The sequence below is a fragment of the Calidris pugnax genome, unplaced genomic scaffold, assembly GCF_001431845.1.
Source record: "Calidris pugnax isolate Ruff unplaced genomic scaffold, ASM143184v1 scaffold188, whole genome shotgun sequence".
NCBI lineage: Eukaryota > Metazoa > Chordata > Aves > Charadriiformes > Scolopacidae > Calidris > Calidris pugnax.
In genome coordinates, this window is record NW_015091257.1 from 15,635,358 (window position 1) to 15,657,800 (window position 22,443).

At 36.9% G+C, this 22,443-nt stretch overlaps 1 protein-coding gene across 1 annotated transcript in view; it reads left to right on the plus strand.

Moving 5' to 3' along the window:
• CNKSR2 (connector enhancer of kinase suppressor of Ras 2) overlaps positions 1-22,443 on the plus strand; it is a 183,876-nt gene that overhangs the window by 119,797 nt on the left and 41,636 nt on the right. The window contains exons 14-19 of the mRNA XM_014960185.1: positions 3,716-3,764; positions 4,625-4,797; positions 6,877-6,950; positions 9,410-9,481; positions 15,683-15,750; positions 21,024-21,124. Of these exons, the coding sequence (XP_014815671.1) occupies positions 3,716-3,764; positions 4,625-4,797; positions 6,877-6,950; positions 9,410-9,481; positions 15,683-15,750; positions 21,024-21,124 (537 nt within the window). The remainder of the gene's footprint in view (positions 1-3,715; positions 3,765-4,624; positions 4,798-6,876; positions 6,951-9,409; positions 9,482-15,682; positions 15,751-21,023; positions 21,125-22,443) is intronic.

Genomic DNA, 22,443 nt, shown 5'->3' on the forward strand with positions numbered 1-22,443 from the left:
GGCATACCCTAAGGCAGATTGCTATTTACAGCTGTGCAGTCTTCTGATGGGCTTTCAGAACCCTGTCAATCATTTAGAAGAGTGTTAAAGTAAATATATCCCACATAGTAAGTTTGATAATGAACAGTTGCAGGAAGAGAGGAAGTGTAATGGCTCTTCCATGCACAACAAAATCTCCATTGCCTTATGAGATGTGCAGCTAAGCCCTTAGAAAGGTAGGGCTAGAGGTAGACTAGCACTTTTATTAAAAAAAAAACAACCAAAAAATCCCCCCAAAAAACAACAACCCCCCCCCAAAAAACAAACAAACAAACAAAAAAACCCACCCAGAAACATAGCAAAAATCCCTTTAATAAATGATGTTTTGTTCCTATTGAAATACATGTTTTGTAGGCTGCTGATAGCAAAGGCAGACATATATATATCTAAAATGTTTCTTTGATATTCTACTTAGAGGTGCATTTGTCAGAGACCTTAGTTTAGGTGTATTATTAAATACGACAAGCTCAAACATCACATATTGCAGGAGAAAATTGTTGCATTCAAAGAACTGAAGCTCAGGGTTATTCAAGAGAGTTTTGATGTGTGTTAAAGTGACACCTTGCTTTTGCATAATGGAAAGTTTTGCTAATTTTATTTTGGGCGACTGGAAAGCCTATAATTCAGAATATGATGAAACAGTTCCAAATTTTCTTCAGGAGTGACAATTTCCAGTTGGATTAAGGTATTAATTTACTTAATCTTTTCAATGATACTCGTGTCCATTTTATTTCTTATTTTTGAGTTACTAACAACTTCCTTCAACATAGAATGCTGTTTTCTATTTTTTTTTTTTTATTCTTGCTGTCAGAATTAGTAGGATACATGAATTCTTGGAAACTGGGACGAGATGTATGTGAAAGCAGTTGCCCAAAGCTCAAGATGTGTCAGAATCAAAATGCAGTGAACATATGTTGAAATTCAGCCTTGTGGGTGGGTGATTAAAGAGTATCTTGCAGCAAACTTGCTTTAGTACAACAAAATTTCTGGCTTTAGTGTAAATCCATAATTTTAGGGTCCATGGCATTAAAAAGAAGCATTTATATTATTTCCATATTTGCTATGTCGTAGAAATAAGCTGTAAAAGGGGAAACATTGAGGTCGCCAACATTAGGACAGGTCACTTAAGAGGCTGTGGAATCTCCCTCTTTGGAGATAGCCAGATCTTGGCCGGAGATGACTTTGAAGAACATGATCCAGCATTGGCTTCAAAGCAAGCCTTGCTCTGAGCAGGGGGGAGGACGTGATCTCCTTCATCATTCTCTGATTCTAAACAGCACTGAGAAAATGGCATTAAACATTATCTAATAAGTGGGAAAAAGCTGCAGATTCGATGATTTCCTAAGAAAAGCAACAGAAGAAACATTTTTAGATTTCATCCTCGCTTGGTTTTTTTTGGATTACATATCATGTGAGTTTGAAAGTGAATGACACTGACTAATGCATATTACTTCTTCTAGGTGAAAAAAAAAGCAACAAACAAACCAAAACACCACACCAAAAAAACTTGTGCTGGTTTTGCAAAGGATGAACCAATGTGAAGCCTGAAGTCTATGTAAAATAATCTAGTGTCACTAGATCACTGAAGTCACTTGAAGACTTCCAGGAACTCCACTCATCTGTAGATTTTGTCCTTAATTATAATTTAATTTAATGAGCTAATTTATAATAATAACTGAATTTAATAAAACCTTTCTATTTTGCAATATGACATAATGTATGGAAAAATGGCTAGACATCTAAATTGAGTGCTGTCTTCCTATTAAAAACTGATACCCCTTCATTACCCTTTCTTCCCAAAAACTGACTCAGAAGTTGAGAGGTGTGAACTCACATTTGTAGGTTAAATTTACAGATGAAACATTTAAAGAGAAGGCTTTCATATTGTTCTTATCTGCCTTCAGAATCACTTATAAGAAAACCAAGTGGTGTTTTTCCTTTTCGGCACTGTGAAAATATTAGTGCAGAAAAGTCAAACAGCAGTCTCTCTGGGTAGAGAACTAAGAAGTGCTAAAGTTTTGTATTTGTGCATGTGTATATTTTTTCAAACACTTTGAATTAGGTAAGATTTTCAAAACATCCAAGAGAAACTTATTTACACACTTCTGCCCAGTCACTCTGTTATTCCTGGGCCATAAAGATCCCTCTTAGTCCTACGCAGGTCGAAATATTTCACGTAACATAATTTAGGATGCTGTTGCTGTCTTGGCTTGCTGAGACCTAATGCTGATGTAGTTGGTACCAGTAGCAAAAGAAAAAGGACAAGACCCAGGGAATGGAAAAAAATTGGCTCCTTTTTTCTTCCCAGTGGAGGTCTATTTTGACCATCTGAGGTAGCAATACAGTTGAGTAGTTTTGTTCAGATACGATCTACAAGGGATCAGCACGTCAACTGATTTAGTTAATTTTTAATGTTACACACAATTATCATTGTATTGCTGGTAATTTATCCCCATGGACATGTAAGTATTTGCGGCTTGAGAATGTCTCAGCTGTGAGGCACGACGTCCCTTGGAAGCTGGATCTCAGTCTCCTGCATGTGAGGTCAGGTATAGGGGAAGCGGGCAGAAGAAAATAAAAGAAAAGCAGCTGTTTGAATTGAAAAGGGAGCCTTGCAGGCCTCGGTAAGGGTTTGTCTTATCTGCTAGGAACAGGATTTGGGCTCATAGGGCAGCCAGTGCTTTTGCTTAGATTTATTTTTATCAAGTGGCACAAAAGCTTTGATTTTTTGTATTGATTCATGGTGGGCTGAAATAAGAGGTTTTAATACTCAGACACTCTAATGTGGCCTTCTCTTAGTTTCAGTACTTATACATTTGTCTGTCTTTATAGAAAACTAAAATTCAGAACACTTAAAATCACATCTTTGAATTTTGGAGTGATTAATTACAGAGTTTTTTTTTTAATTCACTAGAGTGATGATGATTAACTGAGTCAAATTTTTTTTAACAAAAATGACCATAAAATGTGTTAATATGTATTGTGATTTTTAATAATCTGGTATCTTAAGTAAAGGAATAATTTCCATTCTGTCTCAGTGCCAAGGCAATGAGTTGGTTCATGGGAGTGGATCAACTGGAGGGAAATGCTTCCAGTCAAAACCCAGTAAAAAATAAAGTGTTTTCTATTTCAGAATATTTATTTGGGAGACTTTTTTCTAGTTGTGATTTAGTGGAATTTTATTGGTATCTTTAAAAATATTAGTCCATTTCTGAGCAAGTTGTCTGATGTTCTAAAGACCATCGTATAAATGACTTCACACCTGCATTAGGCAGTGTGTTAATTTGCATATTTGCATATTTATGTCAGGAAGACCTTAATTAGACAATGTATTAGAAATGCACAGGCTCTGTAGCTCACAATCATACTAACCAAAGGGAGACATTCCTTCCTTATTAACAGCTCCAGAGAAGTGCGACCATTTTGCAGAGAAATGTCAGTTGTTTTGGCAAACTAATTTGTGGTCTATTTTAAGGTGTTTCACTGTGTGCTTTTGCTTTACAACCTGATAAACAGATGAATTAAAACTACCTTTTTTCTTAGGCCTAGAAGTCTGTTCGCTGGTGTTACCTGGTGATGACTTCAGAGCTCACAACATTATGCTTCTTTTATGATAAGGATGTGGTTGAATATTAACACTGTATTTTCACTAATTCCGTTTTGATTTTTCTTGTAGACATTTCAGCAGTCTTCTCTACAGCAGAAAAGTAAAAAGAAGAACAAAGGTAAAAATTAAATTTGTTTTTATTTACTGCTAGGAAGAGAATTGCCAACATTAGTGTTGGTATTATGATATTGCCGTATCTGAGGAACTAGACCTTGTTTGCTCCAACCCAGTGTTTAGTCCAGGTGCTCATGTTGAGAAGGTGTTAGTCCATTACTGATGTCTCATAGTTTCCAAATGCTTGTCTACCTACATATATCTGCTGTCATCATTTTTTTGAATACTTAGACTTGTTGGGGGCCAGGGCTAGTTTTTCCCTTTGTGTGCAAGTAATGCCTTACTGCAGTTCTTGCTCATTACCTAAGCTTGTCAGGTAATTTATATCATAGTAAATTGTTCTCCTTTGATTTAGAAGTACAAAGGCTTTAGGAACTCTTTAGTTGCAAAAGGAGCTGCTAAGAAAGGTTTTTGAATACCCATGAAATACGTAGATACATAGTTCTATTTGGTGGTCAGGTGTGGAAGTATGTGAATTTATATGCTGTGTGCTTTAATCTGATGTGAAATATTAATTTGTTGAAAATTACAAATAACCATTTTCCTTATTTTTAAATATCTTACCTTTCTTTTCTCTATAATGTCTTCTGTTTTTTCTTTTTTTTTTTTTTTGTCTTATCTATAGAATATGAGCTCTGTAAGGTGCTGAACATGGGTTGCTTTGGTTTTTACCTTGTGGTACCTTGCATAGACTTTGTGGTAGAAATACAGTGTTTGTAATAATTTATTCATGGCAAATCGAGGTTGAAATTTTTAATTAATTTTCATAAGCAAATATATCTAGTGCTTTCTGGCTGGCTGTCTTGTTGATTTAGTGGACAAGTCAAGTCAAATGCTTTCACGTCAACTTGTTGTCATTTTCAGCTCCTATTCCTGGTAAAAGCAAAAGACGGATCTCATGTAAAGATCTTGGTCGAGGGGACTGTGAAGGCTGGCTTTGGAAAAAGAAAGATGCCAAGAGTTATTTCTCCCAGAAATGGAAAAAATACTGGTTTGTCCTGAAGGATACCTCTCTATATTGGTATATCAATGAAGAGGTAAGCATCTGTGCTCATTGTCTCAACAAATATCCTGTGTAGTGCTGTTGTCATGATTTAGTGGGAAGCCAGTGCTTTGAGTGCTTATATATGTGAATAACTTTATTCACCCAAATAGTCATACTGAAATTAATATTAACTGCCTGAATAAATTACCATTAAGGTCCAGAGATATTTGGTCCTTCAAATTCACCTTTTACTCCAAGGAGAAATAACACACTTTCCTGTGTCCTGCTCTCACCAGTTTACAATAAATCTGTCCTCAAACCCTTGAAAGGGAAAAAGTAGTTATTTAATCCTGTCATTCAAGCTTAGTCATGGGAGTGTAAACTCTAATGATGTGCTGCCTGGTGTTCCTTGTTTATCTGCGCTAGTGAAATCACCAAAACCTCTGGCAATTAAGGAAGATGCTTTTGTTTCCTCAGTTGTGTTCTCCTGTCATTCCTTCTTTGTAGCTTTTGCTATGATTTCAGTGCTAATATATGCTGAACTTTAGAGCACTGGCACAGCCCAACTGAATTGCTTTGATCATGCAACATGTTCTGCATTAGTACACGCTTATTTATATCAACTTAGCAAAAAAGCTTTTTGCCAATGAGTTAGAAAACCTTGGTTTTCAACCCAACTAGTCTCATTAGTAAATATCCTGAGATAAAATCATTGCCAACATGTGGTTGCACTCAGTCCTGGACTTATTCTTTTAATCACTGCAAGGAATTTTTAGAATATTGTGATCCGCAACTTTTCCCTGAGTAGACTCATCCCACTTGTACCTCGATCCTAGCTTCAGATCGGTAACCCTAACTCCCTCCTCTCCATCCTCCCTCCTCGAGGTCTACTATGAGGCTTTCACCAGGGTGGTAATTCATATCTACAAGTGTAATGCCTGGTCACTGGCTCTGGCCAAGGAGCATGTGGAACTACTGACTTGTGCCTCACTTTCCTGGGGAGAGGGCAGTGGTCTGAGCGCCTCTGTCTTCCCCCTGGTCCCACGTTTCCATGAGACTTACTGAGACTCAGTTATTTTTGAGACCTCAGCTCCCTTATCAAAGTGTCTGCAATCACAAATAGATTCAGAAGCTGGCAGGGGGAGCCTCAGTGGCAGATGGACAGACAAGCAAGTAGTGCTTTTGCCAAAATTTTGTTTCCTTAGGCAACCAGGCAAAAAAGAAATAGCAAAATTATTCTAAACAGTGTCCTTTTGATTTTAAAATAACTGCTAATGCAGAACCTGTTACAACCTTGTACCTTCCACAGAACAACTCTAGTTCCTGTTTAATATGCTGATTTGTGTCTTTTATTTCTTTATTTTTAAGAACGCATATAGCCGTATGGACTGCATATGTAGCATAAAAAACCATGGATATTCTGAGAAAAAGATACGATTCTGTGGAGTTTCTTAACATACTTTTGTGTTTTCTGCAGCTTCACTTTTATGATCCAGTATTAATTTCTCATGCAAAGCTATGAACAGTTAAATAGAAGAATCTGTGTTATTGATTCATGAGTGGCTTAAAATGAAGAATTCTTTTAAATTGTGAAAAGTCAAGGGAGATCAAATATCTGATAAAATAAACTATGTGCAAGTCTTTAGAGGCGATGCCTTCTCTCCCGAGTGTTGGAGAGAGATGAAAGTAGCTGTAGGGATATCATGCTTCTTAACTGTGATACCGTATAAAGATCATAAGCAGCACACATTGAAATTGCTTTTTCCTCTATTTCTTACAGTAGACTGCATTTCTCCTTACTAATTAGTCCATCTTCCCCCACATTAACTAATTACAATAACTAATTGCCTGATTACATGTGGTCATTTTGTGTATTTTCAAATGCTGGTTCAGCTGTGAAATTGTTTGAGAAAACTGGGTATTTAAAACTGTATTTTATACCAAGGGATTTGTCTTACTACTTTGGCAGAAGTCCCAGTGACTTCTGTGGGAGGTTTGCCAGAGCAGAGCAGCATACTTTAGTATTTCTTATATAAGAAGGCGGCAAGTGAAAATATCTTTAAGTTCTCGGTGTGGTGGGTTTTTTTTTCTGACACCTTAACAACAGTAATATCTAGAACTATCTTTGCAGGATGAAAAAGCGGAAGGATTCATCAGTCTACCTGAATTTAAAATTGACAGAGCCAGTGAATGCCGCAAGAAATAGTAAGTATACTCAAAAATAATGCAATGATACCATAGAAAAAGTGGAATAAAGGCTTTCCCTTAAACCAGTAACATAATGGACTTTGTTACAATGATCGTTTGGTTTATCACAGAATAAGCTCATACAGAACAGGCAAATTCAGTGTGGCTTTTGTGTGCCATCTTTCCTGAAGAAGGTTTTTTTTCTTTTTACTTTATCGTGAATTACAGTGCTTGGCAAAAGCAAAATGAATTAAGAGCAAGAAGGCTGGCTGGCTGCTTCTGTCCCTTTGTTTTCCTACTTTTCCTTTCTTCTTTTGTTTCCTTTCTGTTTTGGGGTGGGGTTTTGTTTGTTTTGGGGGTGTTGGAGTGTATGTGTGTGTGTGATAACTTTAAGCTCAATAAAGAGCTTTAGGGATAATAAAGAGACCATCCAAATAAATCTTTAATGTAACTCCAAATTAGTTAGCATCATCTCAAAGTTTGCTGACGCAGTGTATCAGTCCTGACACAAAGTGAAAAAAGAGAATGACAGTGATTCACTGTATTTTTGAGGTATGACCTAAAGATCTCAAATAACTTTTCTTCTCACCTAGCTGTGTCTGCTGCTGTCCAGATTTGTGTCATTGCACAAATCCATTTCTCATTACGATGCAAATTCAAGCATATGTAGCAATGTGACAGGTGCATACTCCCACAGAGGTATTTTAGAGTGATTATTGTTGAAAACTTTTTGTCTTGCCTTCTAATGGTTTTTACTGTTCTTTTAAGTTTATCAAGACTGTGGAATCAATCAAATTTGTACAGAAAAGCAATTGCAAAAGTAACATGGTATGATTTGTAGTAGATACAGTTCTAAAGACACTGACCTTATATCAGTTGGTCTACATGTTGCTTCAGGATGAGCTCTACGCTTAGTGTTGGTCTCAAAGGGCAGAAAATGAAAACTGCATTTAAAAAAAAAAGAAATAGATCCATCAGTTTGGGCTTATTGTCCAGTGCCCTTGGGCTACATTGTTGAAGTGCTTCTTTATTTTCATTTTTGTTGGGGAAATAGCATAAAGTCAACTAATTTCTCAAAAATTCACCCTGGTTAAATTGCTGGGGTTTTTTTACTTTATTTGGTATCTACTGGATAGTAGAACATAAAATGTGGCTATTAAAATTCCTTGCTTGGGTGGCAGATAAAGAAAAAAAACTAAAAATCCATACATTAGATGCTGTGGCAATTTTAAGAAGTCAAGTTTGGGGTCTCAGTAGCTTGATGATGTCTTTCTAAACTGAGCAGATGTCACTGTATATCTGCTTTCACTTGCATAACATTGTGTCATGCTCTAATGTGTTAGAGGAATTCTTTTTGTCTCAATTTTACATTACCTTCACTAACAGTAACTTTCCTGGATATCAATTTCATACCCCTGGTTTTTTAAAACCTATTCTCATATATTTACATATATGTACGCATGTAGACTTATATGTGGAAAATTGCAAGCATGATATACATAAAGAACATCATTGCCATTTTTCTGAGACTCAGTGGATTAGAGAGAGTGATAATTATTATATGTCTTTATATATATATATATATATATATATATATATATATATATAGAAAATCCATTGTGTCTCAGAAAAATGGTGATGGTGTTATTCATGCATTATCTTTGCAGGTTTCCTTATTTTCTTTTGGACTGTTCTGCATCTTTTGTTCTTATTTTAAGAGAAACTTAAGGCTATTCTCAAAAATTATTCTTCTTTGATGTAAATTATTAATTACCTTCATATGCATTTTCTGGATCTCCAAGTCCTTCACCATAAATCTTTATCCAACATAGTTTAAAAAATTCTTTCTAGTAATTTATTTCTTATTGTCTATGAAATGCCGTAATTCTCTCAGCCCAGTCATGTTGATTACTTTGGTGGAAAGAAAAGATGAGGTGTAATTGCCCATTGCTTAGAATGACCTCAAGAACACAGTGTTGATTTATAACAGCTTTTCAGAAGTCAATCAGCGCATCACATTTTTCTGTTTGAAACGCAGTCATTAGAGCTAAAGGTAATGTGAAGGTCATTGGGATATGAGAAATCACCAGGACTGAGAGTTTTTCTATTGTATCAAATAAATTGTTCAGTCCATTTTCAGTTCAGAAAAAATTGACACCTATATCAGAAAAATCACCTGATACATAAAATTATATCCTTAACTGGTTAACTTTATCCAAATATAGTACACTTCAGGTCATTTTTGAACAGTATTTATGTACATATGAATCAAGCATTATTTAGAAACGGGTAGTTGAAGAGCACTTTATTTTATGAAATCTGGCACAATCCTGAAAGTTGTATATTTATATACGATTTGCAGGCATCCAGCTCAGGAAATCTGAACTCATCTCATTCCTTGGTGACTGCACTATCTTACATTTTTTTAAAAAAAAGTTGTGCCATTACATTTGTATAATTATGTTTTTCCTCTACAGTGCATTCAAAGCCTGCCATCCTAAGATCAAAAGTTTTTATTTTGCTGCTGAACATCTAGATGATATGAACAGGTAAGGAAATCTAGCAAAGTTCAAGGAACCATTCCTTAAATATGACACTTCTTGAAGCTAGTAATACACAGTGATAATAAATTATGTGTTAAGCTAAAAAAATTAAGTTTAATAGCTGAGAAAAGTGCAGAGTAGCATTGTTTCTGAGTGGCTGCAGATGCTCAATATTCAATTAATGTAAAAATTACTTGTTATTGAAACAAAAGTTTGAAGATTTTTAGAAGCCAAATTCCCTCTTTCTAAATGGTGTTAAATACAGTACATGAAACAAAATGCAAATACAATTTCAGAAATTCCACATTTCTGCTCTTGGTTGTGAAGCACCTGCAAAGATGCAGTATCTCCAACTCTGCTTCCTAACATACTCCCAAAGACATGTGATGCTTGTTCTGGAGATACTTCTGTTTCTGGCCCAGGAGGGAATGACTTGTTGGAGAAATATTAAAGCAGCCACTGATTTTTCCTTCTGCCAGTCTTGAAAAAGAAGGCAGCCATTTCAAGGAATGAGTTTTGCAGATTCTCTCTACTGCCATTAATTTAAACTACAGGTTGAAGTGAAATTTTGCTTGTATTGAATTTAGTGGGGAAAATATCTGCAACTCAAAAAAGAACAAGGACTTAAGTCTTAGTTCTTTGGGTATTGAGATTTACTGTCTATTTTAGGCCACTTGGCTATTTTTTTTAGAAAAATGATTGAGACTTCAGCACAAAATAAACACAGTTTCTCTTAATTCATTTGAATGGTAGATTAAAAACATGGATCTCATGTCTATTCAAATACTTGGGATTTTATTTAATTCATTTTCACAACATAAACTGAAATCAATTCAGTTCAAAATAATATGCCATTTTCATCATATGACAGAGGACGCAAACAAATGCAAACTGAGGATTGTTCTATCTGAGGTAATGTCTGTGGACATCCTCGATGAGCAAAATTGCTTTTAAAACAGAGGGAAATGGAGATAAAACTCCATCCATAAAACTGATATTAAACCCTATAATCATGGTTTAATCTCTCCTGTGTCTACTAGATTCAGTTACCTGGCAGAGCACCTTCAGGGTACTGCCGGTTCTTTATTGATAATATTTCACTGGAAAAGTGAAATACTTTGAATATACTTTACTTGCTTTTATTTAGAAATAGCTCTCTGTTAACATTTTTGCAAAAGTTCATGCATATGTCAATACTATACTTTACTTGCTTTTATTTAGAAATAGCTCTCTGTTAACATTTTTGCAAAAGTTCATGCATGACTAAGGCCCACTTCAAAAGTCTCTCCTCACTTAGAAAATTTAAAACCTTTTTCTTTGTTTGTAAAATTTTATGCTTGCCTTTCCTTGATAATTCTGTCAAGGCAGCCACTCAAAATGCAATTTGTTCCACAGCAAACAGAATAACGGTGTGGTCTGTTTGGCATATCCTGAAATACAGCAGTAGATAGATCATTTCTGTCAGCAGGTCCTCAGTCAATATGACAAGGCACCTAGTTTCTAAGGATAAAAATTTATGTAACTGTTCAGTAATCAGAAGCAGCAGCAAAAATGCATCAGTTTTTTAAAAATATATATACAGCCTAAACCCCAAGAACTAAAAGATCTTTAACTTCCCAGCACAAATAGTCTCTTTATCATATTTTGAATAACCTTGAACAAATTTTGATCTGAGTTGTACATATGTAAATTTAAAGCAACTCTTTCAAGGTCTATGGAATTATTTGAAATTCTTACATCTGAGTTACCATCACAGTCTCACCAAATTATTTTATATTTTCTCTTTGTTTGATGTGTTACAAAAAGTAGTTCACTTTCACAAACATTGAATTAACTCAATATATTGAAAAGAAATGTCCTACTGAAAAATAATCTTTCAAATGCAGAGGTAATAAAATACTTCCTGTTTAAAAGCATTTTGTAGCCTAGCTGAAGTCAAACATAGAATCATGTTATTAAGTTAATTAAGACTGTTTTGATCAATTTCTGTTCTATTTTGTCATATTTCTGACATACATTATAATTATGTATCATTCAATCATTTCTATTTTGTTTATATTTGAAGCAGAAGAAAAGAAAGGAGGGAACTGCTGATACATAGTCTAACTGAAAGTTCCAAATGGTTTAATTCATTAATCCCTTGTATAAAATGGTTTAGTTGTGATTTAAAAAAAAAAATACAAACATATGCAGGATATGAAGTTTTTGTTTGTGTGCATCTACTCACATCAAATGGGTATTTTAATCTCAGGTAATTGTCACGATTCAAATTATCTTAATACTTTTATGACTGTGCCACACCATTATGCTGGTTGGTAAGGAGTCTGGAGAACTATGATCACTGAACTTTATTGTTGTGGCATCTGAAGTTCCTTTCATGTGCATGGTTGCACCAGCAAAAGTGTTCTTTCTATCCATCTATTATGGGGTAAGAAGGACAGAATATCCTCTATTGATGCAAGGTACCGTTTTGCTAATGTAAGTGTATAGTCAAATAAACATCTTGCTTGGAAATTCATTGTTATTCCCGTCCCAAGAAAATATTCTGATGTAGAAGGCAGTCCGTATATTTCAACTCGATGATACTATATGTAACTTTATTTTGACTTTCTATCGTAACTGTGCTGGCTACTTTATGGGCTAACTATTTGTTCTTTACTCAAAAATCCCAATCATCAGCTCAGAGGCAAATTCATCCTTTTCAGGATTAGCTGCTTAAATACTTAAAATACTCTTATTCTTCCATTTTATTCCTAACAGTACATATTTTTTTTTTTAGTGATGACATATATGGCTGCCAAAATTATATCTTCTAGGCAAGGGAATACAGTCAGTAACTTCATGTGGAATACTTGTCTGAGAACTTCTTTGACCTGCTGTAACTGAGCTGTCCTATTTCTCTTTTTGTGACACTGAGCATTAACATATATAAGGGTTTTCTTCCTCAGTGTAGCTCTACGATCAAGAGGAAAGATGACAAGTCAGCATGTAGTATTAGTGCATGGCAATGTCTCTGGAAGATTTCAGTGAAGAAGCCTCTAAAAATTCCCCCACATCATCTACAGGCCTTTTCATTCCGGTTAAGTTGCAATTGGGTACTTATAGACATTGTAAGGTATCCGTATTTCTATATGGCAAATTCATCCTATATCCTCAAGCGTTATGATTAAGGACAATTTGACACCCTGCTTTGGTGAAAAGCATTGATTCTACCTGGAGTGTGAGATAATATAGAAAAATATTTCTTACCAGTCTGTGAGAGTGCCAGTACTATGCATTCTTCTTTACAGAAGTTACAGGTCTAAAGAAAGATTTTTATTTTTTTTTAATCCTGTTCTGTGTGTCATAAAATTGTTTTAATTAAATACTGACAAGAAATGGATGTGCTATTCTTAAAAACAAAAAAAAAAAAAGAAGAAAAAAAGAAAACCTAGATAGATAGATGACTGCTGCAACTACTAGCCCTACTGTATTTATCGTCATACCTAGCAAATAGATTTTATAATTCTCACAAGGAAACTAAAGCTTCATTTGCAGTAAGGAAGTAATATTTTCTTGGCCTCTTGCCCTCTAAAAGTTACAGTGGCTACCAGGGCACAGCACACCACAGGGAAGAAAGATTTAAATCTTCCTATGTCCTCCTACAGCTTTGTATCTTTTAATATTCATAGTAAGGAATATTTCTATAACTGTATGCTCAGAATTTTTGTCCCCAGTGCATTGTAAAGCTGGCATGTTTTACTCCTCTTCTGTTCTGTAGGAGATCTTTACATTTCCCTGTGATACAAACCGAATGCGTTGGATTTCTCATACGATTCTAACTTCAATGAACCATAACTCTAGCCATGCTTTATTAAAACAATATTAATTCTCTAACCTTATCTAAAGAAGCTTTAGCAGCCACATAGCAGAAAATATGCAGAAGAGGACGATACCATTCTTTTAGTTTCTAAACTAGCAAACCACTCAAAAGCTGTGGCTGTTAACTGTTTACAGACACATCAGTACCTTCACGTTCACCCCACAGGCATTGCAGGTGATATTCCAAACATGACACGGATCAGGACTTGTAGTAAATCATTAAATGTGAAGTCAGTCTGCTGTCTCTCTCTCAGACCGCTATACATTTCCTGGGTTATCATTAGATTATACTTTTCAGGACATAACATTTCTTCTGGAAACAATCGTCTACCATAGCTGTAAGCAGTATCAATTGACGGTCAATTAAGTGTTTGTTAATTTAATTGGTTATCTCAGTCTCGCACACACTTAACACAAAATACTATCTCATATTTAGGACAGAATGAAGTTTTCCAGCAGGATAACCGTTATAGTTATACCATCTAATATTTTGTGGTCAGCAGCCCCTGTCCAAGGGGGTTCCGTGGGTGCCTGTTCCCTGCTGGCTGTGCTGAGGCATGGTAAGCCATGAGCTGAATTGGGAACCACCTCCATTGTCTGCCATGCCATTTGACAGGGCTGGCGCTTGTCTTCTTCTGCTGCTCTACCCTTTGGACACGGACAAGTCTATGGCCTTTGCTGGTCCCTCAGCAGCACGAGACTGGAGTGCTTTGGGGGGGGTTCCTGCCTCCGTGCCTCTGATCTGGAGTGGCAGAGCTGTCGAGACAGCTGAGCTTTATTCCCCAAAAGAAAGCCTTCACATATCAGCAGTGTGAACCTAAAAGATAGGTTTGCAGTGGGTCACCTTCCTGCTGTGAAAATGTGAAATCATTGTCTGAGACATGATTTGTTGAATTTCTGTTCCTATGTGCCAGTTATTTTTGTAAGTGTATGGCACTTCCTAAAAATTACAACTGAAATTTCAAGTGTCTTCTTCAGCCTCCCTCTTCTGGCAGAAATTTTGATTCTATGCTAACATGAAGTATTCTGTAATCACTTCAGGAGTAAACCTCTGGCTTACTTCCCGACGTACAATGATTTATAGACCATTAATGTGATTTACAGATCATGCAGTGGTCAACCATTTCTGGAAGGACAGTGACAGGAGTTAATTTTGAGGAGAGCAACTATTTTTTAACCCGGTGGCTGCTTACCCTGCACTGAAATGTCTTGAAGGCTGGGTATGCAGGAGTGGTTACAAAGGTGTCCTGCTTGTTGAGACAATACTACATCCTGTTTATGTGCATACAGTATGCAAAGGAAACCCATCAGGCACAGTTTTCTGAAACAGGGGTTTCATGTTCCTGAAGAAAACGCAAACCTGACTTCAGTTGTCCTGTATATCCTAGCAGTAAAATTGCAAGCCAGTAGCTTGGCAAACCAGGCCCGTCAAATCCTGACTGTGGGATGACTGGAGTAAATAATTCCAGGTTTACCATGGAATGGGCAACCATGGGAAATTGTCATGGAGCTTTAAAACCTTGTTGATGGAGGACCTGATTTAATGTAAGAGCTTGGATGATGAATACACTGAGAGCCCCATGAGGGAATAGGGAAGGTTGAAGCAGTGCTACAGGCAGTTGAGTAATTGGTAATGACAGCCCTACTAGAAAAGAACAGCAATAGTTTGGGGTTTTTTTTCAATTTGTGCAGCTTATGGAAACATTTTTTCAAGTCTAAGTTGAGGTTAAAACCTTAGATGTGAATTGCATTGAGGCAACTGTCTTTTCTCCCCCTGCTTCTCTGACACAAACACAAAAGTGAATTCTGGTGTACCTCCTTCTCTTTGTACTTGACACTGTAGGTAAGCTCTAAACCACATAATAGCATAATTAAACCTCAGTGTCTGTTTGGGAGTGAACCTGTTCTTTTGACTGCTGGTTTCTGTTCTGTTCCTCTGCTAAGTTGCCAATTCAGACCTTAAAATATTGCTTAAATTTCTAAAAGTGGTGTTTATTCTTAAGAAATCAGAGCAGCAGGAGTATTGGTGTGATGGCATATCTGTGAGCAGCAGATTTAATAGCTCTTTGATTTTCTCCAAATCCTTTATTTTACAGGTGTTTGACATCATACATGGTTTTCCATTTGAAATAAAATCTTTGCTGTGAAAACAATTTGTTCAACAGCAAAATCATAGATCTTTGGAGACTCCTTGAGTAAGAGTATCAAAGGAAACAGCTGTCTAATATGAAAAACAACACAATCCCGAATCTCCTTCAGATGCTCCTCACTTTGTTTTTTGTTGAAATGTACCCAAAAATTAAGAGGCTGGATTGGTATCACTGCTTTTTTTTAATATTATTTCAGATGGCTAAACAGAATTAACATGCTTGCTGCTGGCTATGCAGAAAGAGAGAGGATCAAACAAGAGCAAGGTAATGTGTTGTTATTTTGGTTTCTTCTGTCAGCTCATATCACGAGTTCATCTGTTCCTTTTTCCTTGCTGTGTATCAGGCCTCACTCTCCTCATCTGAGGGCAATTCACATTTTGGTGTCATTGTTGTTGATTTAGAGAATTCCATCTCCCTCAGGAGTTTTTTATTAGCTCCTTCAGATTCTGGTCCACAGACACTGGATTATTTCTGAGAAGTCCTCAGAAGGTAGATAAAAGCAGCAAATGTACTGCCAGTAAGCTCCAGTATGTGATACCAAGGAGTATGTGTCACCTATCAGAAGAAACTTTAAAATCTGCAAGCTAAAAAAAATTTAAACATTGCATTTGGTGTTTGAATTCACAAGGGGCAGGAATGCATGAAATTGGTCTCAGGAAGAAAACCATTCTTCTAAAGCCTGTTAACATAATTGGATTTTCCCTAAAGACTTTCATTTTAAGGGCATTTAATTTTTTGTGATTTCTACTGGTTTTGCTATATTGAGGTGTGTGCTGAAGCCCTGTTGTCATTTCATTTGGAGTTGCAGGATTACGGTATTTACATCTGTTTATTTTTAGTGTTGAGTATTTCAGTATTTCATTCAAAAAAGTTACATATATAAAATAATGAGTTGCTTTGCTTCAGTTTGCTGCAGTACAAATCCTGTTTGCAGACAGGAAAAGGTAAGGGTCAGTCCTCAATTGCGTTGGGGAGGTTGTTTCCTAGAATTGCCAGTGACATGGATCCCCAAAAGTATTCCTGTTCAACTAGCTGCTTTGGAAAACTGAACTTTTGAATCCATGCTCTTTTTCACAGATATATCTGGCAGCAGGCAACAGAAAATTGCAGTGGTCATGACGGTCTAGAGCTTATCCAAGTGCCGGTCTGCCTGCTGCCCACCAAGTCAAAACCTCACTTTTTAATTCTGTGGCTCTGCTGCCTTCATCAGGAAGGTTCTGTCTTTTGGCCCCAACAGCTTATAGCTTGGAGCTGCAGCGCCAATATATTTAACCTAGTCTTTTGTTTACAAAGACTATATCTCTAACCATTTTTTCAGGGGGAGTTGCGTTCAAAAGGCTTCAAAATTTGCCACATGGTGTCCTCCCTGACCCTCAAAGTCATGGTCCTGTACCAAGTTATGGGGTACGGAGCAGCCTTAGCCCTGACCTTCTGGTGTGATACCATGAGGAGGAAGGTGCGCATGGCCTGTCTCTCTGCAATGTGTTGCCACAGTGCCATTTCTGTGGGAGACACTGTGCAAAATACCCCTTTCCCCAGTAAGAAATATACTCCAGTAAGAAAATACTCCTTTCCCTAGTAAGAAGAGTGGAGGTGGAAACATCCCCATCAGCATCCAGGTGGAAACATCAAGAGAGTAGGATATTCTGTAACGGTAGAAGATTAAAAGACAGCATCAGAAAATGATGTCTGCCTTGGTTCGTGCCCTGATTCCATCCCCACACAGCATCCTAGATAGAGGGATCAGCCCGCAGCTGAAGAGCAGTGGCTTACAGCATACTGCCGTAATTCAGCGGCAGCAGCGTGCGTGGGAAGGTTTTTGGGCATTCTGTCGTTCTCACACATAACTAGGTCGTACATGCTGTTGCCTCATTCTAACCATGTCTTTCAGTTAAGTGCAGCTGCTTATCCCGGGAGTGTTGCCCACACCCTGTTTTAATCCGGTATGGTCCTTGGCACATCACGTCATTCATAACACCAGGCCCCCTGCATTCACACAGCCCAGGGTAGCAGCACCGTGCTCACTGTTCCTCCAGTCATGTTCTCGGTGCCTCACCAGACTTCAAAATCACTTTGGGAATCTGTACTCCCCAGGCAGTACTGCAACAACCAGTTTGGAGGGACCTGTGTACCATCTGTCACTGCTTGAAGAGGCTGTGAAAAAACTCTGAGTCTTGGAGTCTTCTAGGAAATCCTCCATGTTAGCATTCAAAGCCAAATTCAAACTTTTATTGACAGCAGGTTGGCACTAGAATTACAGTAACATGTGGGAGAGTTAGGGAAAAGGTGTATGAACAGTTCTACTAACACCAACCAAGTGCACAATCGCAGACATGATACACCTTTCAAAATCCAGTTGGATGTGGAGAAATATTTTTGCTACCAAGCAATCACTGAGCAGATGATCCAGCTCCAGACATGAGATCATGTGGATTCAGAACTCGTGTTACCTGTTATTAAAATGTCTCCCTATTGAAGATAAGCAGTGAGACCCCACTTAATATTGGAATTGTGTCCTGAGCAGTGACGGAGCTCTTTATTGCCACTCTATTGCCATTCACTCAAATTGATTTATTATATAGAGGTAGGTAAAACTATATCCACTTTGTGTTGCTTAGTTGTGTTTAGTGTGGGGATCAGTATCACACTCCCCCCTCGCTGCTGTATACTGTTTTTCTGCCTCTGGTGATTATCCTTGGACACCTCTGTATTGTCCCTGATTAGCAGAGGCATCAGGTTACCAAAGTAAAACCTCTCCATTGCTTCAAACAGTTTTGCAATTATAAAAACTGTGAAGCTGGAATTTTCTATATTCAGTGACTATACCAATTGTCATCTACATATTTGATTTTACAAAAGGTCTTTTATTTCTCTTCAGCTCAGCCCTTTGCAGCAAACCTTTATAATACCTCTGAAACAATTCAACAGTAGTTGTCAAACCTATTTCAATTAAGAATTGAATGCTTCTGAATCTGAAGTGCGTAAATATATTTCAGGTGCCTCAGAGACGCACGAATCACTGAGTTGTGGGTGTACTGCTGAATAAAATGTCACATTCTGTACAGAACAGTTTTATAAAAATACCATCAATTTTCCATATTAAATACAATGAACATCAGCAATATGCTAAGGGACTTCCTTGGATGGAGAAGTTATATACTTTCCAGTCATATAAAATCAGAGAAAAAAATACTTGCTTATATAAATAGAAAATATTTAATTGGCAAATTGCAGATCAGTGTTGGTTTATATATAATATATGCAGTCTGTTGCTCATTCAGAAAGCTTTCAAGATGCATCTGATGCGTTGAGCTTGTCCATCACTGAATTGGACAAAGTCTGCAGAGAGAAATATGGAAACTGTTCAGTAGCAATATACACATCTTAGATAGACTCTAGTGAGTCAGTTGCCAAAAGCGGAACACTTTTAAAAATTGGTGGGAGGCTGTTTTCATACATTTCATCTAGAAGTTGACCCCTTTTACTGCAGAATTTTTCTAGACAAGCCGTAGGTTGCCAACAGAATTCCCTGTCTGAGGTAAGGTGTGCAAAAGTGTTATCATACAGTACTTTATTGCATGAGGATTTGACAGCAAGAACGTCTTTGTATTTTTAGCCAAAACTGGAATCTGCACCGAGGCTGCTAAATTTTACTTTCAGGATAAACAGTTGAGCTCCAAGTCTGCAGAAATCTCACCGAGTGATGCAGTTCTGACAGGTCTCTCACCACATGTCGTGCCATTAGACTTTGCTGTAATAGGAACAAACATGCTTATATGCCAATATTTTCAGGTGTTTTGACTTGCTCGAAGCAAGTTTTCTTAAAACTAGGAGTGACTTAAAAAAGCATTTTATCTCATTTAGTCTTTCTTTCACCAAAGATTCATTATTTGCAGATTCCTAGAGGCAAATTTTTTTTGTAATTTTTTATTTCACAGTCATGAAAACTTTATTTATGCTATTTATTATACCATTTGAAGAGAATCTCTCATCCATAAGCTTGCAGAAATCAAATCAAGAGACCCAGTGTTAAAACAGACTTGTTACCACTTGGAAAAAATAAATTCATAAATAAGGCTGCCCCCACCATTACTGCAATCTAAAAATATACAGCATTTTAGAGACAGCTATTTCAAGATGATGTAATTTTAAGGTAAGTTTTTCTTTTGAAACTTGAACAAAATTGGATACAGCAGGTCATTAATCATACAATACACTAATCATAATGGTAACAAAATCATTAAAGCCAAAATTACATGTTGTGCTAACTTGGATTTTTGGTTTAGATTGTTTATGAAGCAACAATCAATCTTTTTCTCCTCTTCTGTTAAAAAGAAAGTCATGCAGTTCATTGAACACTTACTAGGCAAAGTGAAAATTGCCTGTGATTAGTCTGTGAATAGTCTGAGCCAAAGTGTCCTGTTGCACAATGATTTACCCAAATAGTACAGTCAGAGACAAAGTGGCAATAGGAATTTTTATGTAAGTCTTATAACGTGTAGAAACATTAAAGTTATCCATCTTGAGTCGGCAGTTAAGTAGTTTTCTTTTGTAAGGAGTATTAAGGTCCAGTGTCCATTTAGTTAGATGCTGTTCTGCTTCAAAAATATTTGCAACAGAATAAATATAAATTCCTGTGTGGTACATTCATCCATGTGTTTTCCTTTTGACCAAGCTACCAAACATATGAAATGTGCTTGGCCACGACTTGATTTTCTGAAAAAATGAAACCCCATATCCTTTTAAATTTAGCCCACAAGCTCTGTGTCCTTATTTTTTCATCAATCTTTTGGAACACTCTGCTTAAATATCATTGTTGTGATTTTCCTTACCATATCACCTTTATGTTCTTGCATGGATAACAGGGCAACAGCTGTTTTATGAAGCAGATATATGATGTAACGTTTTTCTGTCTTACTTAAGTGCAGCTGTTTGTTATTAGAACTTGAATTGAAAAGCTTGTGTAACTGGTAGTGTACAACAGGGAAAATGTTTAGAAAAAGCATACATCGGTTATTCATGTGTGCAATAAGCCGTACCTGTTTGATTTGCCAGTTGGTGTTTATTACATTTGTTAATGGTTTTTTTGCAGTCAACAAGAATTTTGAAAGTTACATTTTTCATCTTTCCTATTAAAAAAATACATTCAGTATTTTCCAGTCAGATGTCCAATCATAATTATTTTGATGGCTGTATAAATACTTGAAAATCTGATATTTGTATGAGGAGTATTCTGTATGCATGTTATATTTATAAGGTGTGTACAAGAGTTAAGTTTGTGGCTCTTTTGCAGGTGGTTGTTTGATATCTCTGCAATGGGGCATTAGACCTAGTATACCCCATAATGTTTTGGATTTTCCCTCTTTAGATCAAAGCAATTCCAAATTACAGCAACTAATGTTTACAGAGTCAGCATTGACTGGTGTTTTACTCTCGGTAATATTAGGGATGGGGTTCCCAGCTGCTTTTGTGAAAGTGAGTCTCAGAGTATCAAAATGTATTAGTAGTTTTTCATCTGCTCTGTATGTAACTTGTAGATTACTGGAGTGAGAGTGATAAGGAGGAAGCCGACACTCCATCGACACCCAAACAAGACAGCCCACCACCCCCATATGACACATACCCACGGCCTCCTTCGGTAAGTCACCTGAAGTGCCTATAGGAATGACTACGTAAAGTGTCACTTCTACCCACTCTCCCCATTAAAAGCACGTGCATGTGCACATTAGGGCACTCTCCAGTACATTTTTTGAGTCAGTCCTTGACTTAAGGCATTTGTTAAGTGACACGCATCGCTGACTTGCACAGTCTTCATTACTGTTTCCACTGGTTCGTAGAGAACATGGATTTATAATCCCAATTGCTGTACAAAATGGATTAAGTCACAGAATTCTTTCTTCCTGTTTTTTGTTCATGATGGTCCCCTACTCATCCATGCAACCCCTCACCTCCTCCTTATCCTCTTCTCTGACAAAATGTTTTTACCTCAGTAACAACACAGGCTCTTCTCTAAGGCACAACAGTTGTGCTGTGAAGCTTTACAGTAACAAATTACACTTTAATTTCCACAGAAATGCCAACATAAAAATGTTCTCTCACATCCCAAACAGCAATACCAGTTGTTCTGTTGTTGTGAAAAAGTAGGTTTCTCTATAAATTAGAACAAAAGGGGATTTGTTTTTTATTTCCTCCTTGAAGCATCTGTTGGTATAAAACCAGAGTGTGGATTTCTAAGCTATTTTGCATTGGCAATTTTAATTTTCATGTCCATATACTCAGGCAATGTTAACTAGTGTACCTCACTTGAATATAGTTTTTAAAATGCAAAAATTTGGATTGAAAAATCAGGAAAGTCAAGGGTAAGAGAGTGTTCATATTGTTTAATCTGAATGCAATACTTTATCTTCCAAAATCCTAGATCATTGAACTGCACTGAAGCACTGCAAAGATGATGCCAAAGAAATTTTTAGCAAGATAGGATGACAGCAGGCATTTGGATGGCACTTTAAAGATTTTTAATTGACCAGACACATCTCTTCTATGTCTTCCATAGTGCCATATTCTGCAAAGTTTTCCCTGAGTAATTGTGTTGGCTTATTTTACAGACTAAGGGATGTAATACGGATATTTATTATGACTAAGTATTTGGCCCACAGGTGTGACATGGGTAGCTGTGTGCCTACCTTAAAGTTATGATCAGGGCAGGTTAAAAGTATAGTTTAGTATGAGGAAGAGGAGGCTGAGGGGAGACCTCATCACTCTCTACAACTACGTGAAAGGACACTGTAGAGAGGTTGGTGCTGGTCTCTTCTCACAGGTAATTAACGACAGAACGAGAGGGAACGGCTTCAAGCTCCAACAGGGTAGGTTTAGATTGAACATTAGGAAGGAATTTTTCACTGAAAGAGTGGTCGGGCATTGGAATACGCTGTCCAGGGAGGTGGTGGAGTCACCATC